General features: G+C 36.7%; 2 protein-coding genes across 3 annotated transcripts in view; both read left to right on the top strand.

Moving 5' to 3' along the window:
* Positions 1 to 7,086, top strand: LOC139966388 (uncharacterized). The gene is made up of 3 exons (XM_071969369.1): positions 1 to 547; positions 2,164 to 4,295; positions 5,021 to 7,086. Exons 1-3 carry the CDS (start codon positions 268 to 270, stop codon positions 5,270 to 5,272), a joined length of 2,664 nt encoding a protein of 887 aa, XP_071825470.1. The 5' UTR covers positions 1 to 267; the 3' UTR covers positions 5,273 to 7,086.
* A 2,915-nt stretch (positions 7,087 to 10,001) lies between these two features.
* The window catches only part of LOC139969731 (tuftelin-interacting protein 11-like), a 16,659-nt gene continuing 4,530 nt past the window's right edge, over positions 10,002 to 22,130 (top strand). For both annotated transcript variants that reach the window (XR_011793796.1, XM_071974938.1), the window contains exons 1-11: positions 10,002 to 10,137; positions 11,830 to 11,961; positions 12,858 to 13,186; positions 13,792 to 14,007; positions 14,673 to 14,980; positions 16,178 to 16,300; positions 17,039 to 17,186; positions 18,875 to 19,097; positions 20,154 to 20,315; positions 20,634 to 20,852; positions 21,834 to 22,040. Coding sequence is in view for 1 of the 2 variants with exons in the window: in XM_071974938.1 (XP_071831039.1) it covers positions 11,844 to 11,961; positions 12,858 to 13,186; positions 13,792 to 14,007; positions 14,673 to 14,980; positions 16,178 to 16,300; positions 17,039 to 17,186; positions 18,875 to 19,097; positions 20,154 to 20,315; positions 20,634 to 20,852; positions 21,834 to 22,040 (2,053 nt within the window). In the remaining variant the exon portion in view is untranslated. The remainder of the gene's footprint in view (positions 10,138 to 11,829; positions 11,962 to 12,857; positions 13,187 to 13,791; positions 14,008 to 14,672; positions 14,981 to 16,177; positions 16,301 to 17,038; positions 17,187 to 18,874; positions 19,098 to 20,153; positions 20,316 to 20,633; positions 20,853 to 21,833; positions 22,041 to 22,130) is intronic.

Raw genomic sequence — 22,130 nt, 5'->3', positions numbered from 1 at the left:
CTTGCCTGAACTGCCCGGAGGAAAAGGTTTCAATGACACCGTTTCTCAAATTGCTTCAAGTTCAGATGTGGTCTTAAAAGTATAATTAGGACTAACAATAACACTATCACTGTTAAATGGAGTGTTTTCAATCTGAACAACATTTGTATGAAAGTAGGCTCGTCTACTGCGTACGTCGGAAGTAAAGAACGGCTCGTGCTTCATTGGATTAGGTCTTCAAATTATTAACGTTACCATCCAGTGTGTTAATATTTGCAATATGAATTTATGTTGAGAAATTTCTTTTCGGTACCAGTACGTGTGTTTGGATGGTATTATGCAAAAGTAACGTCGAGGATAAGAAATATTCGTATTAAACCATTAATTTTTACGCCGGATAATTTGCTGGAAAGAACCACCATGCAGACTGCTTTATTTTGGTACGTTTGTCTTGTTGCTACATCAGTTTTATTGACTGGGACAGCTGAGAATATTACAGTTTTGCCACTGAGCGAATGGACGCCACCCTCACTGGATTTGGATCTCGTTCCACAATTTTTGCCAGAAGGTACGTTAATAATTAATTTAAAGTTTATATTATGAATTTATGTATGCCTTGCTGAACAATCTCAAAACGTTTATGATTGACAGATATGGAGTGATATGCTTATATTTGTTTTAATTTATCAACAGTAATTTCTTTCCTCTAGTATGTTGAACAATATGAAAAAGAAATATATATTAGCGCTTATTACCACCAATTAAGTTATATGTTTCTTTTAAACCAAATTGAAAGAGCTGTCCAAATGTTTCAGCATACGCGTAATAACACATGACAAGACAGTATGAATTTTACCAATTAAGGCAATGTGTTTGACTAACATATGACTACTTGATGGTTAGTCAAGTTGGTAGAGGTTCAACTAATATACGCTTAATCTAGCTTGCCAATCGACTATTAAATATAAAATATCTTTCAGAATGACGGATGTAAGAACATTTGCATTTCGGACACTATTATCACAACAATGTTTTGTGTACTGACTGTATACTTATGCTCTTCGTTTATAAACCTAAACGTAAGATTTGTATCATATAGTTTGTCCAAGATTAGCACTGAATTAAGACTTTTGTTGCAACAACATTTTATTTTTAGGCCAGCTCAATAAACTAAATATTACTTTGACTAATAAGTATATTCTGTTACTACAGTCTACACTGAGACAGATCAATGGACTGTTACGTACAGTGGCGTAGGAAGGTACTTTTGAGGGGGGGGGGCTGAAGACTGATGGCCGGCCTGGGGGAGGGGTCTAAGGGGAGGGGGTGTCCCCCTCCCCTTTGGAATTTTTTGCATTTCCAGGTAGCCTCAGATGCAATTTGGTGCAATATAGCACACTTCAACACCCACTCCATTTTGTAAACTTAATTTTGTATTTTCACCAGGCCTTAGATGCAATTTGGTGCTCCAAATGAGATTTTTTTTTCTCATTTGGAAATGAAAAAGGGGTTTTCTGACTTGCGAAGCGGGGGGGAGGAATGATAATTCCGCCCCTCCACATTTTTCACTGGGGGGGCTGGCGCCCCCCCCCCCCCCAGCCCCCCGGTTCCTACGCCCTTGGTTACGTAAGATATTCTATTCAACAGCTTAGCTGAGTGGTTTGTTTACCTTCCATATGTATTTATATATTAAGCCAGCTTTTGGTGCCTTGTTGCCTTTGGGCAAAATGTGTACTATATCTTAGTATATTTAATTGGTTTACAGTTGGTAGACAATGTAAGACTCACATTAAGTAAGTCGAACACTGTTAATTGACATCGCAATCTTAATTATATTAAACATAAGATAAATTTGATAAAAAAGTAACCTTCTTTGACCGGATAAACGTTCAGTTATCCCAGAAGGTATAGACAACAGTGAGAAGTACATTAGATAATCAGGGGTAAATGCCTCGTAAAAGCTTTACTGGAGTTATTATAATCTGATTGTTGATTTTATCCTTGAAACTCGATACATTTGGCAATTTTGCTTACCAATCAATGTACTGTGTAGATAAAAGTTTATCAAAACATTTTACTTTTAGTATACTTATTATTTACCTCTGTGGATAAAAGATTCAAAAATTGTAACGAAGAAATCAAATGTATATACTTGACGGTGTTATTGAACAAATTCTTTCGCAGATTTTTGTCCCAAATATACTTGTGGTGACTACACAACCAAGGAATACTGCAAGTGTGATGAATACTGTAGATTTTATGGAGACTGCTGTTGGGGAGCAGATGGTTTTAATACTAGTGACGAATTCCCAGAGAGATATCCATCGAGAGAGAATCTACGCTGTCAGTATATTCCTGGATATTCGAGTTCATTATTCCGGTATGACCATCAATTGGGATATAATGTCATAGGTGATTGTCCAAGATCAACTGATCAAGTACTTTACAATCTCTGTACTTCAAAGCCAAGTGATAGTGAGTACGTCAAAGCAGAAACCATAATACCGGCGGTAGATAAAAATGGTTTTGTGTACAGAAACATTTACTGTGCTCGATGCAATGGCGTGAAGGAATCAGATATACTTATGGCAGAAGTCAATCAATATTGTGACCGTTGCAACGGCTTCAGAGTATTAACTTTGTTACCTGAACATAAAATAAGGTTGCTGGAACCTGATTGTGCGCTATCTACAAATTTTCCAAATGGTTCAAGGTTGCGGGATTGCTCGGACGTTCTAATCCAAGAGTGCTCTGAAAGTTTCAAGTGGACGAAAGAAAGAGAAATGTGTAAACGTTACATTTCACCAGTGTTTCACGAGAATGTGTTTTTCAAAAATTCCCATTGCGCTATATGTAACGAGGCACATCAATATATTTGCATCAATTTGGAAATGACAATCAGAATTTACACGCACCTGGACAATGCTACTTGGGATATTGGTTTGTCTGGACAAAGTAGCTACGTCCAAAAGCCATCGCCAGAAAAATTTAATAAACTCCCAGATAAAGTTGACCAAAAAGAGATACATTTTTTACAATGCCCTAGTGACAGCCCTACAGATACCTTCGTGGAACTAGAAATTGCGAACAACACGCATTGTCCATACTATGTCAAAAGAATTGAGAATTGCCTACTGGAGAGAATGCAGATTGCCTCTGCCACAATTCCTGGCGTACATTTCAATCTACCATGGAAGGTTCTAAACAACAGTTCAACTCATGATAATCCATTTTTCCTCGTAGAAAGAGTGAATCTTCATATTCCAGAAATTGTAACTAAAACACATGGAATAGAATATTTGACAAGTTACATCTCGCATCTTTTGCAACAGTGTAGCTCGACGAAGATCAAGGTTATACATGTTTGCAAGAACCTATCAGAAGATATGTCTATAATGAACTGTCAAAATCGGTATAAGTTTAACACCACGAAGATAATAGCTAGAGGAAATGTTCAAGAACAGTTACAAATCCTATATCCAGAGACCTCTGAATACCTTAGTGACATATCTTGGTTTGCGTTTGTGTACCAGGTCTCTAACGACGATTACACAAACTTCAGGTATACAACGGCAACTGGAATTGAAATTTGTACCGATTCTCCACATTTGCAGACTACGCCATCTACTGTGACAACGCTGTTCGAATATCGTTCTCAAGGAACGCGTTACTCTCCCGTAGAAGTTATCTTTAGTAGTATTTGCGTTGCCATATCAATATTATGTTTGACAATAACTTTGCTGACTTATTGTGTCTTTCCAGAATTACGTAATAGTTTCGGTATAACACTTATGAACTTTACTGGTACGTTAGCGATCGCTCAATTATTAAGCCATTTCGTTACAGATTACGTAACGTCCTGGAATGCTGTGTGTCATATCGCAGCGTTTGCTACGCACTTCTTTTGGTTAGCATCCTTTGCGTGGATGAATCTATTAGCGTGGAACTTGAAATCAACATTTGGCAAGCCGACAATTCAAACTGGAAGAGGTTTCACGAGAAGGCAGTCTATCTTGTACCTCTCTTATGGATGGGTACTCCCTCTCATCATAGTATCTGTTTGTGGTGTGTTATACTATGTACCCTTAGACATTCCTATCAAGTATGGCCCCGTGCTTCAGGGTCAAAATTGTTGGATCGGCAATAACTGGGTGGTGTTGTCTGTTGTAGGTGGTCCGCTCATTGCTGTTATTATCATTAACGGGGTGTTGTTTGCTCTTACGATGCGAGGGATACGCAAAAGTAGGTTTATTCCAAATTCTACAAGCCAAGTCAACGGTAGAAGCAAAACCATCGAACTTCTTATTTACATCAAGGTAAGGACACTGAATTATTATCAAACAGAAATAATCTCGTATTTCTATCAAGACTTACTTCTCATTAGTTAGCCACAATTGGTGGTTAGATAATTGAGGAGTGAGCACGGAAGTTTGGAATTCTTGATATCTTGAATTCCATTTGTATAAATCAAATTCTTTTGGATATCTTGAATTCTTTTCGAGATATCTTAAATCAGTTTCCCTTTTGTGATATCTTTAATTTATTTCTAAAGATATCTTAAAATCAATTTGAGATATCTTAAGTAAAATTCAAGATATCGAAAATGCAATTTCTGATAACTCAAATTGAATTGAAGATATCTTCAATAATTAGAGATATCTTCAATTCAATCTGCAAGATCTGAAATTAATTGCAGATATCTTGAATTCAATTGAAGATATGTCAGCTAATAATTAAGTGAAACATGGCGTTCCATACAAACGGAGTCATGTGTACGAACCAGTGAAATGTAGTCTGAGTACGAATAAAAGTCGCGGGTTATGGCTCTGACAGTAATGTTGGTTAAAAAACAAAAATTCGGAAATGTACACCAGCTCCGAAATTCTTTCCTTGAAACAGACTTAACGTACCGAGGTAGAAGGTTACTTGATAAGTTGGATATATTTTAAATCATATTGATATTTTGCCTACAGTAATCAATTAAATTAATGACTTTGTTGTGTCTCAATCCATTAATGTTCTTGTTGTTGTTTCTTAACAGATTTCAATTCTGATGGGGTTTACGTGGTTAGTTGTTTTTTTGGTTCAATACGATCCAAGCAGGACACTTATTTACATAACGTCTATTGCCTTCGGTCTGCAAGGGTTTCTCATCATGGTGTTCTTTGCCCTCAACCAACGAGTAAGGTCCCTTTGGAAGAAAAAGCTTTGTTCTTCGAACGAGATCAGGTCAAAACAAACAACCAACCAGACCAAACAAGATACCGGCAATGTGCAATCGACAAGTGCTTAGCTTCATATCCACTCTTACCTATTCAGTTGAAGAAAAAAAAAACCTATGACAAGTTTATTTTTTGCTAATTGACCTATGTCGAGTTTTCTGACTTAAAGACGGATAAAAGTGTCTTAAATGGCTTTCTTCTTATCATAATTTTTTTTATGTTACTTTTGGTATAAATATTTAGTATATACCTCTGTGGATAAAAGATTCAAATATCGTAACGAAAAAATATAATTTATATATACTGAACAATAAACTGGATATAATATTTAGAAGCCTGCTAAATTAAGTATAGAGCTCGTAATTTACGTTGCATCGGTAAATTGATCATTGATGCAAATTAGTAATTAAAGTGGATGAAATGAGTGTGAATGCTTTTGTGTACATATCAGGAAATTAGATAGAAAGTGTTGAAAAAGAAATAGCTATAGAATTATTTATGGAATGCATCTCAATGAAACGGCACTATGCTGATGGAATTGTTGTTGGAGCTGTTGGTGTTGGAGCTGTTGGAGTTGCTGCTGTTGGAGTTGGAGTAATATAATGTTGGAGGGTTAGCTCAGTGGTTAACGCCGGTGCCTTTCAATCATAAGGTCCCGAGTTTGAGTCACTCCATGATTAATGTATTTCGTCCAGTTACAGAGTTGTTGACAATTGACAATTCATAATCATGGACGTTAAATATGAATCTAAGAGACTGACTTCGCTCAGTTTGCGGCTTTGATAAGCCAATGATTATAATTCGCGAGTTCCTGCTTGCAAGAGTATCTAAAATACTATGCAAGGATGTGCAACAAAATGCTAGTAGTTAAACAATGACATATGAAATGTATTATAGATATCTTCAGTAAATATAGCCAGTGACACTTCAAAAATCAACAGACACTGTGATATAAAACCGATGTTGGTTCTTTAATCCCGAGGAAGTGGCAACATTTGTATTATTTTTTCATTAATGATTGTATATGTTATCAATTAACGTGGTCACCACATTTTCATTGCAGCAGATTAGTAAAGCGGTTCATGTGTCAAATGAAAATAAATTATCATGCTTTTTGTTGACTTTTTATTTCTTAAGATGAGATATTTCATGAGATAAGATGTAAAATCTTTTTAAAAAAAAATATAAAAAAACGGGGAAACAAGGAGAAAATTGTAGCATAGAGTTTCTTTACTTTGATCTGGCGATTATATCATGAATAAATGAAATTGTTATCAATTAATATCATTCCAAATTTTACATAATGGTAGATTATAATAGAGAATATGGACGATGATAATATGCACTGGTGTATATGGAACATAAAGTATAAACAAAAATCGTGAGTAAAGGTATAACATATAAGAGAACTCAAGAATTAAAGTAAGCAGGTATTTTATTTAACTGTATGATACAAGAGCAAGTGAATTTGAAAGTAACTTGATGTACGAACAAAGATATACAATTGCATGTATGACTCGAGATGGATCATTTTCTAAGAACTGTAGAACGGAGCCACAGACTTAATTGGTATAAGTTTGAAAATGGCTTAAAGTCATTAATCTGTTGAATGTATACTAAATAATCAAATGGTGGAGAAACGTGTGTCGAGGGAGGTTACCGTGAGTTTAAATACTTATTATAAACTATAATCACCGGTGACAATACATCGCTTGCATTCTAATGCGTTTTCGTTAAATGGTCAATTTGATATAGTTATTACAAAGTAAAAATGCCAAACTACAAATTTTTACTCCATGTCAAAATTGACGCTTTCACTTGACCATATGGTAAGTGATAGTAACCATATGTCGCATGTGGTTAACGCATTGTAACGGGTATCCTTTTTAGAAAGATTGATATAAATACCCACTTAATTTCTCGCTCCTAGTTTTATCGGTATAATATTGAAGTATACGTGTAATGCAGATGGATGTAAATTGAAGTTTGAAGCAACATATTTTAACGCCACCGCCAACGTTGAGTGTTAAATGAATAGGCTGCGTCAACGAATCAAAGGTTACAGTATAACAACAGACGAAATGCAGGCACGACACAATGTTTAACGTTTCTCATTTTCTTTATTAATCTCCTTTGCTGATTTCTCAAAATCATTTATATGTACGACCGATTAAGATCAATTACAAAACAATGCCTAAAGCTGACTTTTACGATGTGCGTCAGCAGTGGTCCTTCCTAAGCATCGCATCGTAGCATTGGAACCTGATCGCCCCCCCCCCCCTTCCCACAGCATCCGCTAAATAGTCAGGGTCCGTGTGACGTATGCACACGAAGTGGAGAATCTAACACATTAACAGAAACAGAACAAATTACCACCCCTGCCCCACACAATCCACTGTACTTAAAAAGCGTTTAGAGAACGAGTGAGAAAACACGTCCCAAGGGGTATAACAGTTTTGTTGTCGTCTGTACGACGCATCCCTGATCGCTCTTATATGATCTTTACCTAAAGAGAAAAGATAAGCAAAAATGTGTCATAGCAACAGAGATATCATGATAAATCTGATATTAACTGGCGGATTCAGGGGCTTAGCCGTTCCTTTTTATCTTTTTTATATTTTCGTTGTGTTTTTTACCCCAAAGTTTGTGGAAGGCTTAATTACGGACCTCATGTCATATTATTTGACGCCGGGGGTAACCGTTTTAGGCTGTGTATGGTAGTACCTCTTAAACAAGATAACCACATTTGCTTTATTAAACCTCAGCGGTACGAGATAATTGAAAATCGTAGTAGAGACAGTGTGTTAATGTGTAGAAAAAAATTCATCTGCTCAAGGGGAAATAACCATAGAGCGCATGCATATATCCCCGAACTTTTACGCGGTGTAGGCGTGATTATTTTCATATATGTATATATACTGATCTGAATTAAATAGTTCTGCATACGCTATCTCCAACGCGCGATATATTGTCTAAATGTGCAATGGTTGGAAACAATTATCTCATAGACAGATCGGTTTTTATTTTAATGATAGAAAACTTGACACACACATACTCCAATTCATATTGTTTATACATTTCTAAACTGATATATAATACAACTCTCGCAAACACAAGGACATCAATTACACTGTTGTGACTACTTCAGCTTCCACGCTTTCTTAAGCAAGTGTATATATTTTCACCGGGTAGCAAAATATCTTGCTCATATTCTTCACCCAATTACAAGTAAGCAAACATTTGTCTTCTTAATTTTCTCCTGGCCCGTTATAAGAAATAAAAAAAATAACAGATATAATAATATTACTAATGTAAACTCCTGATACCAGGTTGATGTATTAAAAGAACTGCCACACAACGCGCGCTCACACTTGAAATTAACTTAAATTTTCACAAAACCTTCGTTAGTCTTTCCTTCAAACTTCATTTGTTTAACATCAGTTGAACTATAAGCAAAACAACCGTAACACACGTGACTGGACAGCAAGGGTGCCGTCACAATTAGGCCGCGTAATGTTTTGAGGTGCATTTGAAAAAAGAACAATGAAGGTGAGTCGAGATCAATAATAAATGGCCTTGGATGACTCGACTTACATAAACAGGAACTTGTAGTGACTCGACATACTGTACATAACCAAAGACTCGAAGTGCATGACTGGACCTACATAATCAAGAACAAGATGTATCTAGCAACGTATTCGACTAGACTCGACTCAATTTGAAAACAAAACTCGAGTCCTATAATTGGGGCGACCTCGACTCGACTCAATACTCGGATATTAAAGGACGCGATTACAACACGTACAGGCGCAACACTGAGAAAAGAAATTTACTGCTTGACTATCCACGGTTTTTTGGCGTCTCATAAAGCAGTTGATAGCGAAAAAAAGTAGATGCAAGTTGTTGTAATCCAGTTACTACCAACGAGGTAAATGAATCTGGAGAAACTATCACACAGTAAATAAGCGCGTACGCGCGTACCATGTATGGAGGGTCATGTGATGTGTTCCAGGGTGGTACTAATATACTACTCTCCCTATTACGCATGATGATTTCACCCAACTAGTACGTAAATGAGTTTGCGCGCTTAGAGCAGCAGACGACACCCGTTACCTAGCAATAACCGTGCCTGTAGCCTAACGTGATAGCTATATTCCCGTCGAACAGCATTAGGCTCTGTTCCATGGAGAATTCCGTGGTTGCACTGAACTAAACATTTCCCCACATTTCCCATTTCTACACTCACTTATAGCGTGTAGTAATAACGTTAGGCCATATGAGACAAAGCTTGCCCCTAGAGCTGTATTAATAAGTAAGATTATGTAGAAAGCCTGCCTTCATTCAAGAGAATAAGGTTGGACGTTAGCATATTAGCACTATTTCGTAGGCCTGAAGTACCAGTACCTTCTTATGCCGTTAGTTCCCATGTCCGAACCGACCAATCTTTCACGAAGTCACCAACACTGTTCTCGAACTGCTACAGAGAAATATCAGTATAGTACCACCCTGGAACACATCACATGACCCTCCATACATGGTACGCGCGCACCCAATTGACATGAATCCTCCAGATTCATTTACCTCGTTGGTTACTACTGTGGCCTTATAAAGACGTAAATATAAAACAAACTGAGATTAAAAGTCAAACTTTTGAATTTTTAAGTCACAATTTTGAGTTAAGAAGTCTATATTTAAAGATAAAAAGTCAAACTTTTGGGATGAAAAGCCACAATTTTGAGATTTGTGGACACTTATTTTTTTTAAATGTACCTATTAAGCTACCGTAGGTATCTGATATACCGGTCGAATCATATGCTGATCAGCGATAGTTCGAAGGCTATCCGATGACCCTAACTTATTTCATGTTTCCTTGAAATAATCAAAAGAAAACTTGGGATCAAGTGTAACTTTGTCCAATTAGTGACGTCCCTGACAGGTAAATATTCATTCTTTTCATTCGTAGCAATGCTTGTGTAAACCAGACTTAACTTTCAATGACAATTTCAATTGTATACGATTGCCACATCGCGGAACTAGGCCTAACAGTCCATAGGTTGAACAGAAATAAGGCCGGTACAATATACACATGCAGTACTGGCCTACCGAACATTTTCAAACAAAGCTAACGACACCAAATATAGACCTAAAGACAGCGTGACTGTGTTTTACATGGCAATTAGTCAGAGTATATAGTATTATTAACAGTCATTTTACAGTACCTAGCCAAGGCCAAAGCCAACATATCATGGTGTAGAACTTTGCTTAGTCAGTATACACATAGGCTAATGTAAAATGTTGTTTTACAATTTAGTAAAGTCACCACCCCTGTACTCTGTAGGTTCACCTTACTTTAGATCCTCAACATTATTAAATGCTAGAATATGGTATATTATGTCCCATTTACCTATATGACAAGTTAATTCATCCACTCAGACTGCAAGTGCAGCAATCGGCCATCAGCAAACATTCAAATTTGCTGTTTATTACTGTAGGTAGATATTGCCAGAAATTAACTTTAAAAAAAATCCTATCGGTCAACTTTTCCAGACTTTTGGAAACAATGTAATCTTTAGATGAAATTTAATGGGATTTTCCCCAAGGTATTTCAAACTGATAAATTTCTCACGTTAATGATACTGTTTTAGATGGACTGGGGAGTGAATGACAATGCACAGTATTGCAAAAATGTTATCCATGGATGTACTTATTTTATTGGCCTAAGCTGTAGCCTATAGTTTAAATAAGTTTCTGAATATGATGACTCTAGCAGACAGTCTTTTCAGACACCTATTTCAATTCAATTTTCAAATCATTTTCAGGATTCTGAGCTAGAAGAACCGAAAACAAAAATAGAATTTGAAATTGAATGCTCAATGTAAAGTATTTAAAGTACATGCAAATCACTTTATTGTGAAATATACAGTAAGTGCTCTGTGGACCAACCACAATAATATCATTTTGTGTGTTTGGTCAACCCATGTGAACAATAATGTGTGCAGTAATTTAAAACTTAGAATAATGTTTGTGGTTACCATAAAGACAGCAGTTTTATTTTTTAATTTCTTTTATAATTGCTGTCTTCTTAAAACAATGTACATGTATGCTTTAGTTTAGCCTTGAGAACCATGGCAAGTTTGACTTAACTTCTGTTCTCTGTGGTCAGTTGATTTATCCAATTTAACAGTGCTGTTTTTTAGATAATTTAGTGTTAAAGGCATTCAAGACTCGCCCCAAACCGCGTGCCGTGCTCTGAAAAAGTTAACTTTCCGTTGCTAGCAAATGACGTTTTCTTCTTGTCGCTACAAAATGCAGACTGCAGTAATGAAACGTGATACTTTGTTATCTTTTATCTACACCTGAGATGTCCACGATGCTATGTACACTGTGCTGTGGGTATTGACCGTAGCTGTATGTACTGACTGTACACTAGTGTCTTATTACTGACGGTAGCAAGCTGTGTGCATATTTTCTGGGATCGATGGTGGTGTCTAACACTTCTGTTACACCTCATTCGAAACTAGGTCAGATTACCGGCATGAGACGTTTCTTTGTGCGCGAGTCTTCACACCCTTTAAGTGTTTAATCTGAAGGCTCAGTCAGAATAGTGTGTTTCTATCCTCTGTTGTAGGTAAACTTGGAACAATGGACAGTGATGATGAAGAGCTGGAGTCATTTGAGGTGACAGACTTTGATTTGCAAAATGAGTTCAATCCGAATCGTTTTAAGAGGAAGAAAGGAGGGAAGAAGCAAGCAATTTATGGTGAGTGTCCACAAAGACATGTATGTCAAATGCCGGAAGTTTTCCAACTTTTTGGGAAATGTGGCACTGGACTTTCGACACCATTAGTGAACAGTTAGAGGTGCAGAAGTGTGAATCTCCCAGACATTGAAGCTAATGTAACGTATGTGTGCATGTACTACAGCAATTTCAGTAATCATATTTGTTGTTAAGTAGAAGTGAAATGAAAAGGAGTTCCAGCCATGGAGGTGAGGTGTCCTACTGGCATAGTTTAATACAGTAGTAGCATTTTCAAACACTTAAATTGGCCATAGAGGTGGAAATATCCATCAAGTATTTGGAATTATGAAAATTCAAAGCAACAATAGAATTTGTTTGCGTTGTTACATACTGTACAATATACCGTATTTAGAAGTAATAATTGTACATGTAGGCTGAGTAAGAGAACATGGAAGGCTGCATCTTTTACTCAACATTCCATTGTCTGAACTCATTATCACTGTATGCTGTCAATTCTCCTTCAACTAACTGTTTCAAATTAAGGTTAGAGCTGCCTACTGGAAGCAAAGACCTGGAGTTTATGATTACATCACTATTGAAGCCTAACGAAAATGAAGGAAAAAATTAATTTTTTCAAGAGTAGAGTTTTTGCTAATATTTTGCGCTGACTTTGACACTGTTGAATTTAAGTTGAGCTGCTAATGACAACGACCACATTCAACGACGATGACATTCAAACAAGCTTGTAATGCTATCTGAACTCAGAACCTTTGTATTGCCTGATATTCTTTCATACCTGATCATTGCAGTACATTATGCGAAAAATTAATTATTTGCACAGTTCTTAAACTTGCATGATTGGTCACTAAAAGAAGTGACTGAATGGCCCTCACATCTGTATTCATTTTCCTTCAAAGGCGTCTTTGCTGTTGAAAGTGATGACGAATCTGAAATGAGGCAAGGCTTAGGGGCCGGCGGGGGTTCAAGGAACGCCATGGAGGACATGGGTTTCATAAGTGCAGGCGTGACAGGGGTGAAGAATCCAGATGATGACGCCCCTACTGACGAAGAACTTGAAGACAGCAAAGAAGTGGAAGAAGAAGGCAAAAAGGAACCAGAGGAGAGATTGCCAGGTGGTAAGATGACCCGAGCTCAGAAAGCTCACGCGATGTTGATGAAAGCTGACAAGAACCTCGGAGCTTGGGAGAAAAATACAAAGGGGTTTGGTCAGAAACTGCTATTAAAGGTTTGTCTCCCATCCTAAATGAGAAAGATCATAATAACGGCTTAAATCACTGAAATAATCTCTCTATAATATAAATATAATTTAGAGAAATATATGTATATTATCCATCATTGACTAAATATTTTTGGAATGTTGTACACACTGCATGTAATGGTCAGTGTGTACTATGTTATCACACACAAACACACATATGTATATTTTCCATTATTGGCTAAATATTTTTGGAGTGTTGTACATACTGCATATAAATGTTCAGTGTGTACTATGTTATCACACAAACACATATATGTATATTATCCATCATTGACTTAACAATTTTGAAATGTTGTACATGCTGCATGCAATGTTTAGTGTGTACTATGTTATCACACAAACACATATATGTATATTATCCATCATTGACTTAACAATTTTGGAATGTTGTACATGCTGCATGTAATGTTTAGTGTGTACTATTTTATCACACACACACACATATGTATATTATCCATCATTAACTAAACAATTTTGGAATGTTTTACATACTGCATATAATGTTCAGTGTGTACTGTCATCACACACTCATACATTATATGTCATTGACAAACACTTGCTCTCCTATGTAGATGGGCTACATTCCTGGAAAGGGACTGGGCAAGTCGAATCAGGGTATTGTACGTCCCGTGGAGGCGACAAAGAGAAGAGGTAAAGGGGCCATCGGAGCGCACGGATCCGAGCATCCTCACCTCGACGTGGAGGACGTCGTGGCCGACCTAGAGGAGGAGGAAGACAGACAGTTTCAGGAGCAGCTCTCTCAGTGGAAACGGGCGCCTGGAGACGCAGTAAGTGAACAACTAAATGAAATCTTGAAATCGTGAATATCTTGTGGTGCTGTGATTTCACTTAATCCCACACTATGTACACTAAGTTGAATACATAATGTGGTGATATGAGGTCACTTAATTGCAAACTTCCTACACTAAGGTGACTACATAATGTGGTGATGTGATTTCAGTTAATCCCACACTATGTACACTAAGTTGGCTGCATAATGTGGTTATGTGAAGTCACTTAATCCCACTCTACCTACACTAAGTTGACTACATAATATGGGTTCCTTTTTCCAAGTTTTGAAGAAGTTTATTTTGTCGTGTTCTAACTTCCAATCAATTTGAAGTCAACTGTTATCAATGGAGTGAAAAATGATGTTCAATCATGAAATCTCAGTACCAGGAGATTTTTCTGTAGGCCTTGGCTCACAAGTTGCCAAGAGATTTAAAAAAAATGAAGAAAGTTTGAGAAGTAGGGATGTTATTCATATTTAGCTAACAAAGGTGCAACTAATTCATAGTTGAATACTCAGGATTTAGGTTTATGTAGACCATTGCTTGAAGTACATCATCAGGTTTAAATTGTTTGATATTCTAAGAAAAGGATGTTTTGTTTTCAAAATCTCTGATGGATTATGTCTCATGAGAAAAAAATCTACAAAACTTTTCTCCTGCAGGGAAAAGGCAAAAAAGTTGTGTACAAATATCGCACTGCAGAGGAAGTTCTGATATCAGGAGTTTCGAAGAAAAGTAGGAAGAAGGAGAGTGATCTGACGATATCGAAGGTCAAGGTCATTGATATGACCCAACCAGAACAAAGGATCATGGGAAGCTACCACGAGATGGCCCAGCAGCACGAACGACCGTCGGAAACCTTCGACGGAACCGACGACCAGAAGAGGGCGTTTGAAATGCCCGAACTGGAGCACAACCTTCAGTTACTGGTGGAAATGTCTGAGCAACATATTATACATCATGACCGGCAGTGAGTAATTTAAATCGTATTTTTAAATATTTTAAGTGATTGCGATGAAAAATGAAATTAGTAATGAATGGAGAGAGAACCAAACGATGAGAAAGGACACCTGATTATGTTTTATGATTTGATATTGATCTTTAAACTTTCGGTTTGATGTTTGTCATGTAAATTATCAATGTATATCTGTTTGCAGAATTTACTAATACCTCCAAGTATGTTGTATTATATAATTGTACTTAGTTTATATGTTTGTATACTTTCGCCCATATTATGTGTAAAACTTTAACGTGTTTCAGTTATATGAAATCTGACATATACATGGCTGTGGATATTATGTATAACACATGATCGTGTTTCAGTTTCATGAAATCTGATGTATACATGGCTGTTTGTATTATGTGTAAAACTTTAACATGTTTCAGTTATATGAAATCTGCTGTATACAGTACATGGCTGTGGATATTATGTATAAACATGATCATGTTTCAGTTTCATGAAATCTGCTGTATGCATCACTGGATATTATGTATAAACATGATCATGTTTCAGTTTCATGAAATATGATGTATACATGGTTGTGGATATTATATAAAAAACATTGTGTTTCAGTTTCATGAAATCTGATGTACACATGGCTGTGGATATTATCTTAAAACATGATTGTGTTTTAGTTTCATGAAATCTGCTGTATGCATGGCTGTGGATATTATGTATAAAACATGATCGTGTTTCAGTTATATGAAATCTGATGTATATATCGCTGTGGATATTATGTATAAAACTTGATCGTGTTTCAGTTTCATGAAATTTGATATATACATGGCTGCAGATATTATGTGTAAAACATGATCGTGTTTCAGTAAATATGAAATCTCCTGTATACATGTGTGTTTATTATCTGTACAGTACATCTACACATGCATATAAATTATATAAAATGTGTTGTAAACATGTGTATGTTACATTGTAAAAGTGCACACATGCCTAAACTAATTTGTTTATATGCCTTTGCATATTATATTACGACTTTTGACATGCTATGGTTTAAATGTGTTTGTTTGTATTATAACTTTACGTACAGTGTATGTCATACCCCCTGTATGTATCTGTACAGCAATACTAGTGTTTATACCTGTGCATTCCATGCAGTCACAATTCCGTTTCACGATTTCTTAACCGCTCGTCCGCTGTCTGTTTTTGCAGGCTGCACCACGAAGAGGACCTCGTCGTGAACTTACAACACGAAAAGGTTAAATTGGAAGGAGTTTTGAAAGAGGAAACGTTGAGGATCTCACGATTAAAGAAGGTCTTGGAGATGATTGACCGGTGAGACTGAAATATGCAAATTATTTGAATGTAAAATTCGAATCCCGAGTATTGAAATTTGTTACACTTGTCAGTTTTGTGGGAGAACATTTTGGTTCTTTTTATAAACTTTCTCAGCCTTCAGAGAAATTAAGATATCAAGAATATATTTGCATTTAATGCAAATGATTTATGAAGTGTTTAAAACCTCTATATATCTCAGTTATCTTGATATTTTCTTAAAATATCATTTTTTTGGGGGTTTTGTGCTAAAGTTGGCCTCTGGCCCTATGTTATTACACGAGACCTGCAAACTTGTCATAGCTAGTTCAACCCCACACTTCCACAACCTCATGCCATCCCCTGTGTACAGGGTCCTCAAACCTTGTCATATTCCAGTGAGTGGCTGAAGTTCATTGTTTCAAGAAAAAGTTCTGGAAACTTAAAATTGCATCATAATGTCAAAGAAATATGTTGTATCTTGTTAGATTCAACTTTGTTTTTTTCTTCGTAAATTTGGAAATTTTGATTATGACTGGCAACTTACAAATTACCATCACAGTTGAGCCAGAAAAGGTCTTCCCCACCCCCCCCCCTTATAATATACATACAGTATCACTAATCTGCAAAGTTTAGGAAAATAATCTGTTTACAAACAAGTACAGCACTTTTAATACCTAATGTATTTTATGAAAATTCTACATGCGAAGAGGACATTGAGAGTTACTGTGGCACATTCTCTCTTTATGTACTCTCCAGATGCGAGGAGAAATTCAAGCTGAATTCGACGGATCCGTTGGTCTTGGACGATTGCGAGATCATGATGAAGAGGCTCCAAGTCGATTACCTGGAAGAGTATCGAGCGTTTGAAGTTTCACAGCTGGCAGTAGTCATCATGTTTCCTTTTGTAAGTAACGCTAAACTAAATGTGGAGGTTAATAACCATAATACCAAAGGAAACAAGGAATTAACAGGTCTGCATACTCCAGACGTAAGCTTTTTCTGCGAATTCGCCGAATATCTGTGATTTCTTTTCTACCTCCGAGATTTACACCTCTCAATTTCCGTGAATTTCTAACAACAGCGTTGTATCATTTGATCCGTCGTTCGCATGTTTTTCATTACCTATGGATATCCAACCTGCAGGGGGCAAAAATTATTATCCTAACACACTGTAGCATATGCAAACTGGAGCCTATACCGCAATTTTTGCAAAGTTTTGTGATTTCTTTATTACCCCAGGCTCATCCCTGATACTCTGTACAATTTCCATGAGATTTATGGTTCCTTGAATGAGTAGTGCATCTGGGAACAAGACACACCCATTGATGACAGACATGTCTTCTTGAATTCTTCCTTACATCTTCTGCTCACCCTCTTCCTTATTTCTCTTAGCTGTGGTACAATATCTACATTTATTTTGTATCTACATTATTTTGTATCTACTTTAATTGGTATCAACATTATTTGGTACCTCCATTATTTTGCATCGATCTACATTTTTTTTCTGCATTTTGTATAGATCTACATTATTTTGTATAGAGCTACATTATTTTGTATATATCTACATTATTTTGTATCTACATTATTTTGTATAGATCTACATTATTTGTATAGATCTACATTATTTTGTATCTACATTATTTTGTATCTTCATTACTTTGTATCTACATTATTTTGAAAGGAAATGCTGAAAAGAAATAATTTTTAATAAATCTCTTTGACAAAATTCCATGTAGTATTGATGCAAAAAGGTGAAAATTCTTAATATTACGAGAGTTAAAATGATGACTAAAGAAAGGTTCAGATTCCACAGCATTTTCAGATTGCACCAAGAAGTATTCATTCACCCTTCCGTACGTAACCATAGAAAAATATCTATCAACTGAAACTATAACAAGGGGTTTTCTAGTCAGTTAGAACTATCGTTGAGGTTGTCTGAGGTACAAGGACTGACTTTTGAGTGTATTGGATTTGTCTGAGACAGGTTTAAGAGTGTACTAGTTAGTATACTACTGTTGAGGTTGTCTGAGGTACAAGGACTGACTTTTGAGAGTATTGGATTTGTCTGAGACAGGTTTAAGAGTGTACTAGTTAGTATACTACTGTTGAGGTTGTCTGAGGTACAAGGACTGACTTTTGAGTGTATTGGATTTGTCTGAGACAGGTTTAAGAGTGTACTAGTTAGTATACTACTGTTGAGGTTGTCTGAGGTACAAGGACTGACTTTTGAGTGTATTGGATTTGTCTGAGACAGGTTTAAGAGTGTACTAGTTAGTATACTACTGTTGAGGTTGTCTGAGGTACAAGGACTGACTTTTGAGTGTATTTAATTTGCCATTTCAGGAACAATTTTTGTTTGTATCTTGGTGAAATACAAAACCACTAGATAATGTTACAAAGTGTGCAAACGGTGATAGCACACTATTTCTGCCAAATATGGCAAAGTGTATCTTAAATGCTTAAACTGTTAGTAATAAAAATGACGCAAATCTCGTCTGGGAATTGTGGAGTCCTACTTTAGACGATATTCGAACCATGCTTTCTGATGATCCTTTGTATTTCTTCTGCTCTTATGGCTCATTTGATTCTCAGGTTCGCCGGGAATTGAATTCGTGGTCGCCTTTCGAAGAAGTCCGCAAACACGAAGACTTGTTCCAAAAGTGGAAGAGAATACTGGATAACGATGACAATAGGATAAACATACCAGACGGTCCTACCATAAACATGTACGAGAGGATGGTGTGGGAGTTATGGATGCCTTGTGTGAGAAGAGCAATTTCTCAGTGGTCACCCAGAAGCTCTGACCAAGTACAAGGTAATCAAACTCGAGCCTTGAGTTGACCATCAATGCCCCTAACTACCACTTGCAGTTACACCCTTGAAACCATATTTATAGACAACAGCTGTTTTTTTCTCCTTTTATAAGGTATTCAAACTTGAGGCTGAAATTAACTATCTGTGCCCATAACTACCACTTGCTGTAATGCCCTTAAAACCATTCTTGTAGGCTACAAGAACTGCCGTGCCCCATATAAAAGGTATTACAACTTGATGCTGAAATTAACTATCTGTGCCCCAAACTTGCTGTAATCCCCTTAAAACCATCATTGTAGACTACAAGAACTGTTGTGCCCCTTATAAAAGGTATTAAAACTTAAGGCTGTAATTAACTATCTGTGCCCTGAACTTGCTGTAATGCCCTTAAAACCATCCTTACAGACTACAAGAACTGCCATGCCCCTTATAATAGGTATTAAAACTTGATGCTGAAATTAAATATCTGTGCCCCTAATTACAACTTGCTGTAATGCCCTTAAAACCATCCTTGTAGACTGCAAGAGCTGCCGTGCCCCTTATTAAAAGTATTAAATCTTGAGGCTGAAATTAACTATCTGTGCCCCGAACTTGCTGTAACGCCCTTAAAACCATCCTTGCAGACTACAAGAATTGCCATGCCCCTTATAAAAGGTATTAAATCTTGAGGCTGAAATTAAATATCTGTGCCCTGAACTTGCTGTAATGCCCTTAAAACCATCCTTGCAGACTGCAAGAACTGCCATGCCCCTTATAATAGGTATTAAAACTTGAGACTTGAGACCAAAAAAAACAACAGGAATATCTTGATTGTTTAAACTAATTAACTGCATTGCTTTCTATTTATACTATTAAACAATACTTACTGTATAACCCTAATCAAATTTGACTTAAAAAATTTCCTATGTCCCAGGTCAAAGTTCATGCCATATCAATTTGCATAATTCATTACATGCTTTTTCATGTACAAAAGCCAGTTTTGTTTTTCTGCAATTCTGTAGCAATTTGATCCAAATATGAATATCATTTTCGAATACTTTAATAATTTTTTTTACAGAATTTCTGGAAAATTGGATTCCATTGATTCCAGTTTGGGTGAAGGATAACATCTTTGATCAATTGATCATGCCGAGACTTGTAAAGGAAGTCGAAGACTGGGACCCACTTACAGATGTTGTACCCATTCACTCCTGGATACACCCATGGTTACCCCTGCTAGGTGAGTATGACAGTTATAATGACAACCCTGTGTTTGCTTCAAGTTCACATCTTGCACAATGTGGGACCCACTTACAGATGTTGTACCCATTCACTCCTGGATACACCCATGGTTACCCCTGCTAGGTGAGTATGAAAATATAACGCCAGCCCTGTGTTTGCTTCAAGTTCACATCTTGCACAAAATGTGTCACCTTCAAATGTTTTAAAATCTCGACAACGGTATGTAGGATTTGATTGGAAATTCCAGCGGGATGCTTAGAACAATGATACCTCCTTCATATATCAAATGTTAATTTTTCTCTTCTCTTCACAAAAGGTGACAAGTTAGAACCTGTTTATGCGCCAATCAGGCAGAAGTTTGGCAACGCTCTGACCGGTTGGCATCCCAGTGATTCCTCTGCCAAGACCATCCTCACTCCATGGAAGGCCGTCTTCTCCCAAGGAACCATGGATGCTTTCATTTTGAGAAACATCGTTCCCAAGCTTGCCATCTGTCTACAAGAGTTTTCCATAAATCCGTATCAGCAGCACTTACGTAAGTACAATTTGTGGCAAAAACTTGTGAAATTAATATTTTCTTGTCCATGCTTGTAGCAATGTCACTATTCATGTATGGTACCACAGTTGCATTAGCAACAGATAAACAGATTTTGAATTTCATGACTTGCATCAAGCTTGCGCAATGCATGTATGTCCTAGTGGCAAATAGTGAGTTATTTTGTTACAAACAAAACATGTCAACCTCTGTGGTAAAACATCGTACATCCGGTGCTAAACGTCTACTGTTAAGACAGTGAGCCAAGGATGGTTTATTGGGGGGTGGGTGGGGGGGGTTGTATGTATATATGGTGTTTTAAAGATGCATCACATATGACATGCAATTCTCATTTCTAGTCTTTCCAGCAATGAATTTCCAGGTAAGTCTCAGTTTATGTGTGTACATCTTAAGGACTGAACTGCAACAAGATTTGTAATGGCAATAGCATATGGTCCACCCAGTATTATATATTGAGGGTAGTGATTGCATGATACATTGACAAATATATATGCTTATATTGTATGTAGGTTGTGTTTGTTTACAAACCATGCATGTGTATGTTAATGTGTTTTCTAAACAGCACTTTGCTCAACCTCTACCAAAGGCTAATTTCCTGTTTGGAAAAAGGTGCACCTCAACATAATATTCTTATTGACAGGAAACTATCAGAACTGAAAAAGATGATAAATCTCATTCTTTACCAAGGGGCTAATATCTTGTTTGGAAAAAGGTGCACCTCAACATAATATTCTCATTGACAGGAACCTGTCAGAACTGAAAAAGATGGTTAAGGCTAATTTTTTACCAAGGGGCTTATTTCCTGTTTGGAAAAAGGTGCACCTCAACATAATATTCTTATCGGCAGGAATCTGTCAGACTGAAAAGATGATTAAGGCAGCATTTAATAACAGGAATGGTTTGTGTGTTTGTGCAGTATAGTGGCATTCATAATATCATTTGTTTTTTTCATTAAAATAGAGCCTTTCCATTGGGTAATGGCATGGGATGAATTCTTACCGACTCCTGTCATGGTTACCCTCTTTGAGAAGAACTTCTTCCCGAAATGGATCCAGGTCCTTATTTCTTGGTTAGGTAATTCACCTAACTTTGAAGAAGTATCAAACTGGTTCTCTGGCTGGAAAAGTCTCTTTCCGACAAGAATTTCAACAGAACCGGTCATAAAGAGTAAGTCGATGCAAAGAAGATCTAAATTCAGGGTATTCAAGTTTGATAGATATTCTTGACACTTTTTAGATTTTTCAGATTCTCCGAGAC

This window comes from Apostichopus japonicus, chromosome 1 (assembly GCF_037975245.1).
Source record: "Apostichopus japonicus isolate 1M-3 chromosome 1, ASM3797524v1, whole genome shotgun sequence".
NCBI lineage: Eukaryota > Metazoa > Echinodermata > Holothuroidea > Aspidochirotida > Stichopodidae > Apostichopus > Apostichopus japonicus.
The sequence above is the reverse complement of the archived record's forward strand: the minus strand, read 5'-3'. Positions and strand labels throughout refer to the sequence as shown.

Bases quoted from the DNA above. Each gene is read 5' to 3' on its own strand.
- LOC139966388 (XM_071969369.1), top strand. From the start codon at position 268: ATGTTGAGAAATTTCTTTTCGGTACCAGTACGTGTGTTTGGATGGTAT. The intron at 548-2,163 runs GTACGTTAATAA...ATTCTTTCGCAG, and splicing joins TCCACAATTTTTGCCAGAAG to ATTTTTGTCCCAAATATACT. The intron at 4,296-5,020 runs GTAAGGACACTG...GTTTCTTAACAG, and splicing joins AACTTCTTATTTACATCAAG to ATTTCAATTCTGATGGGGTT.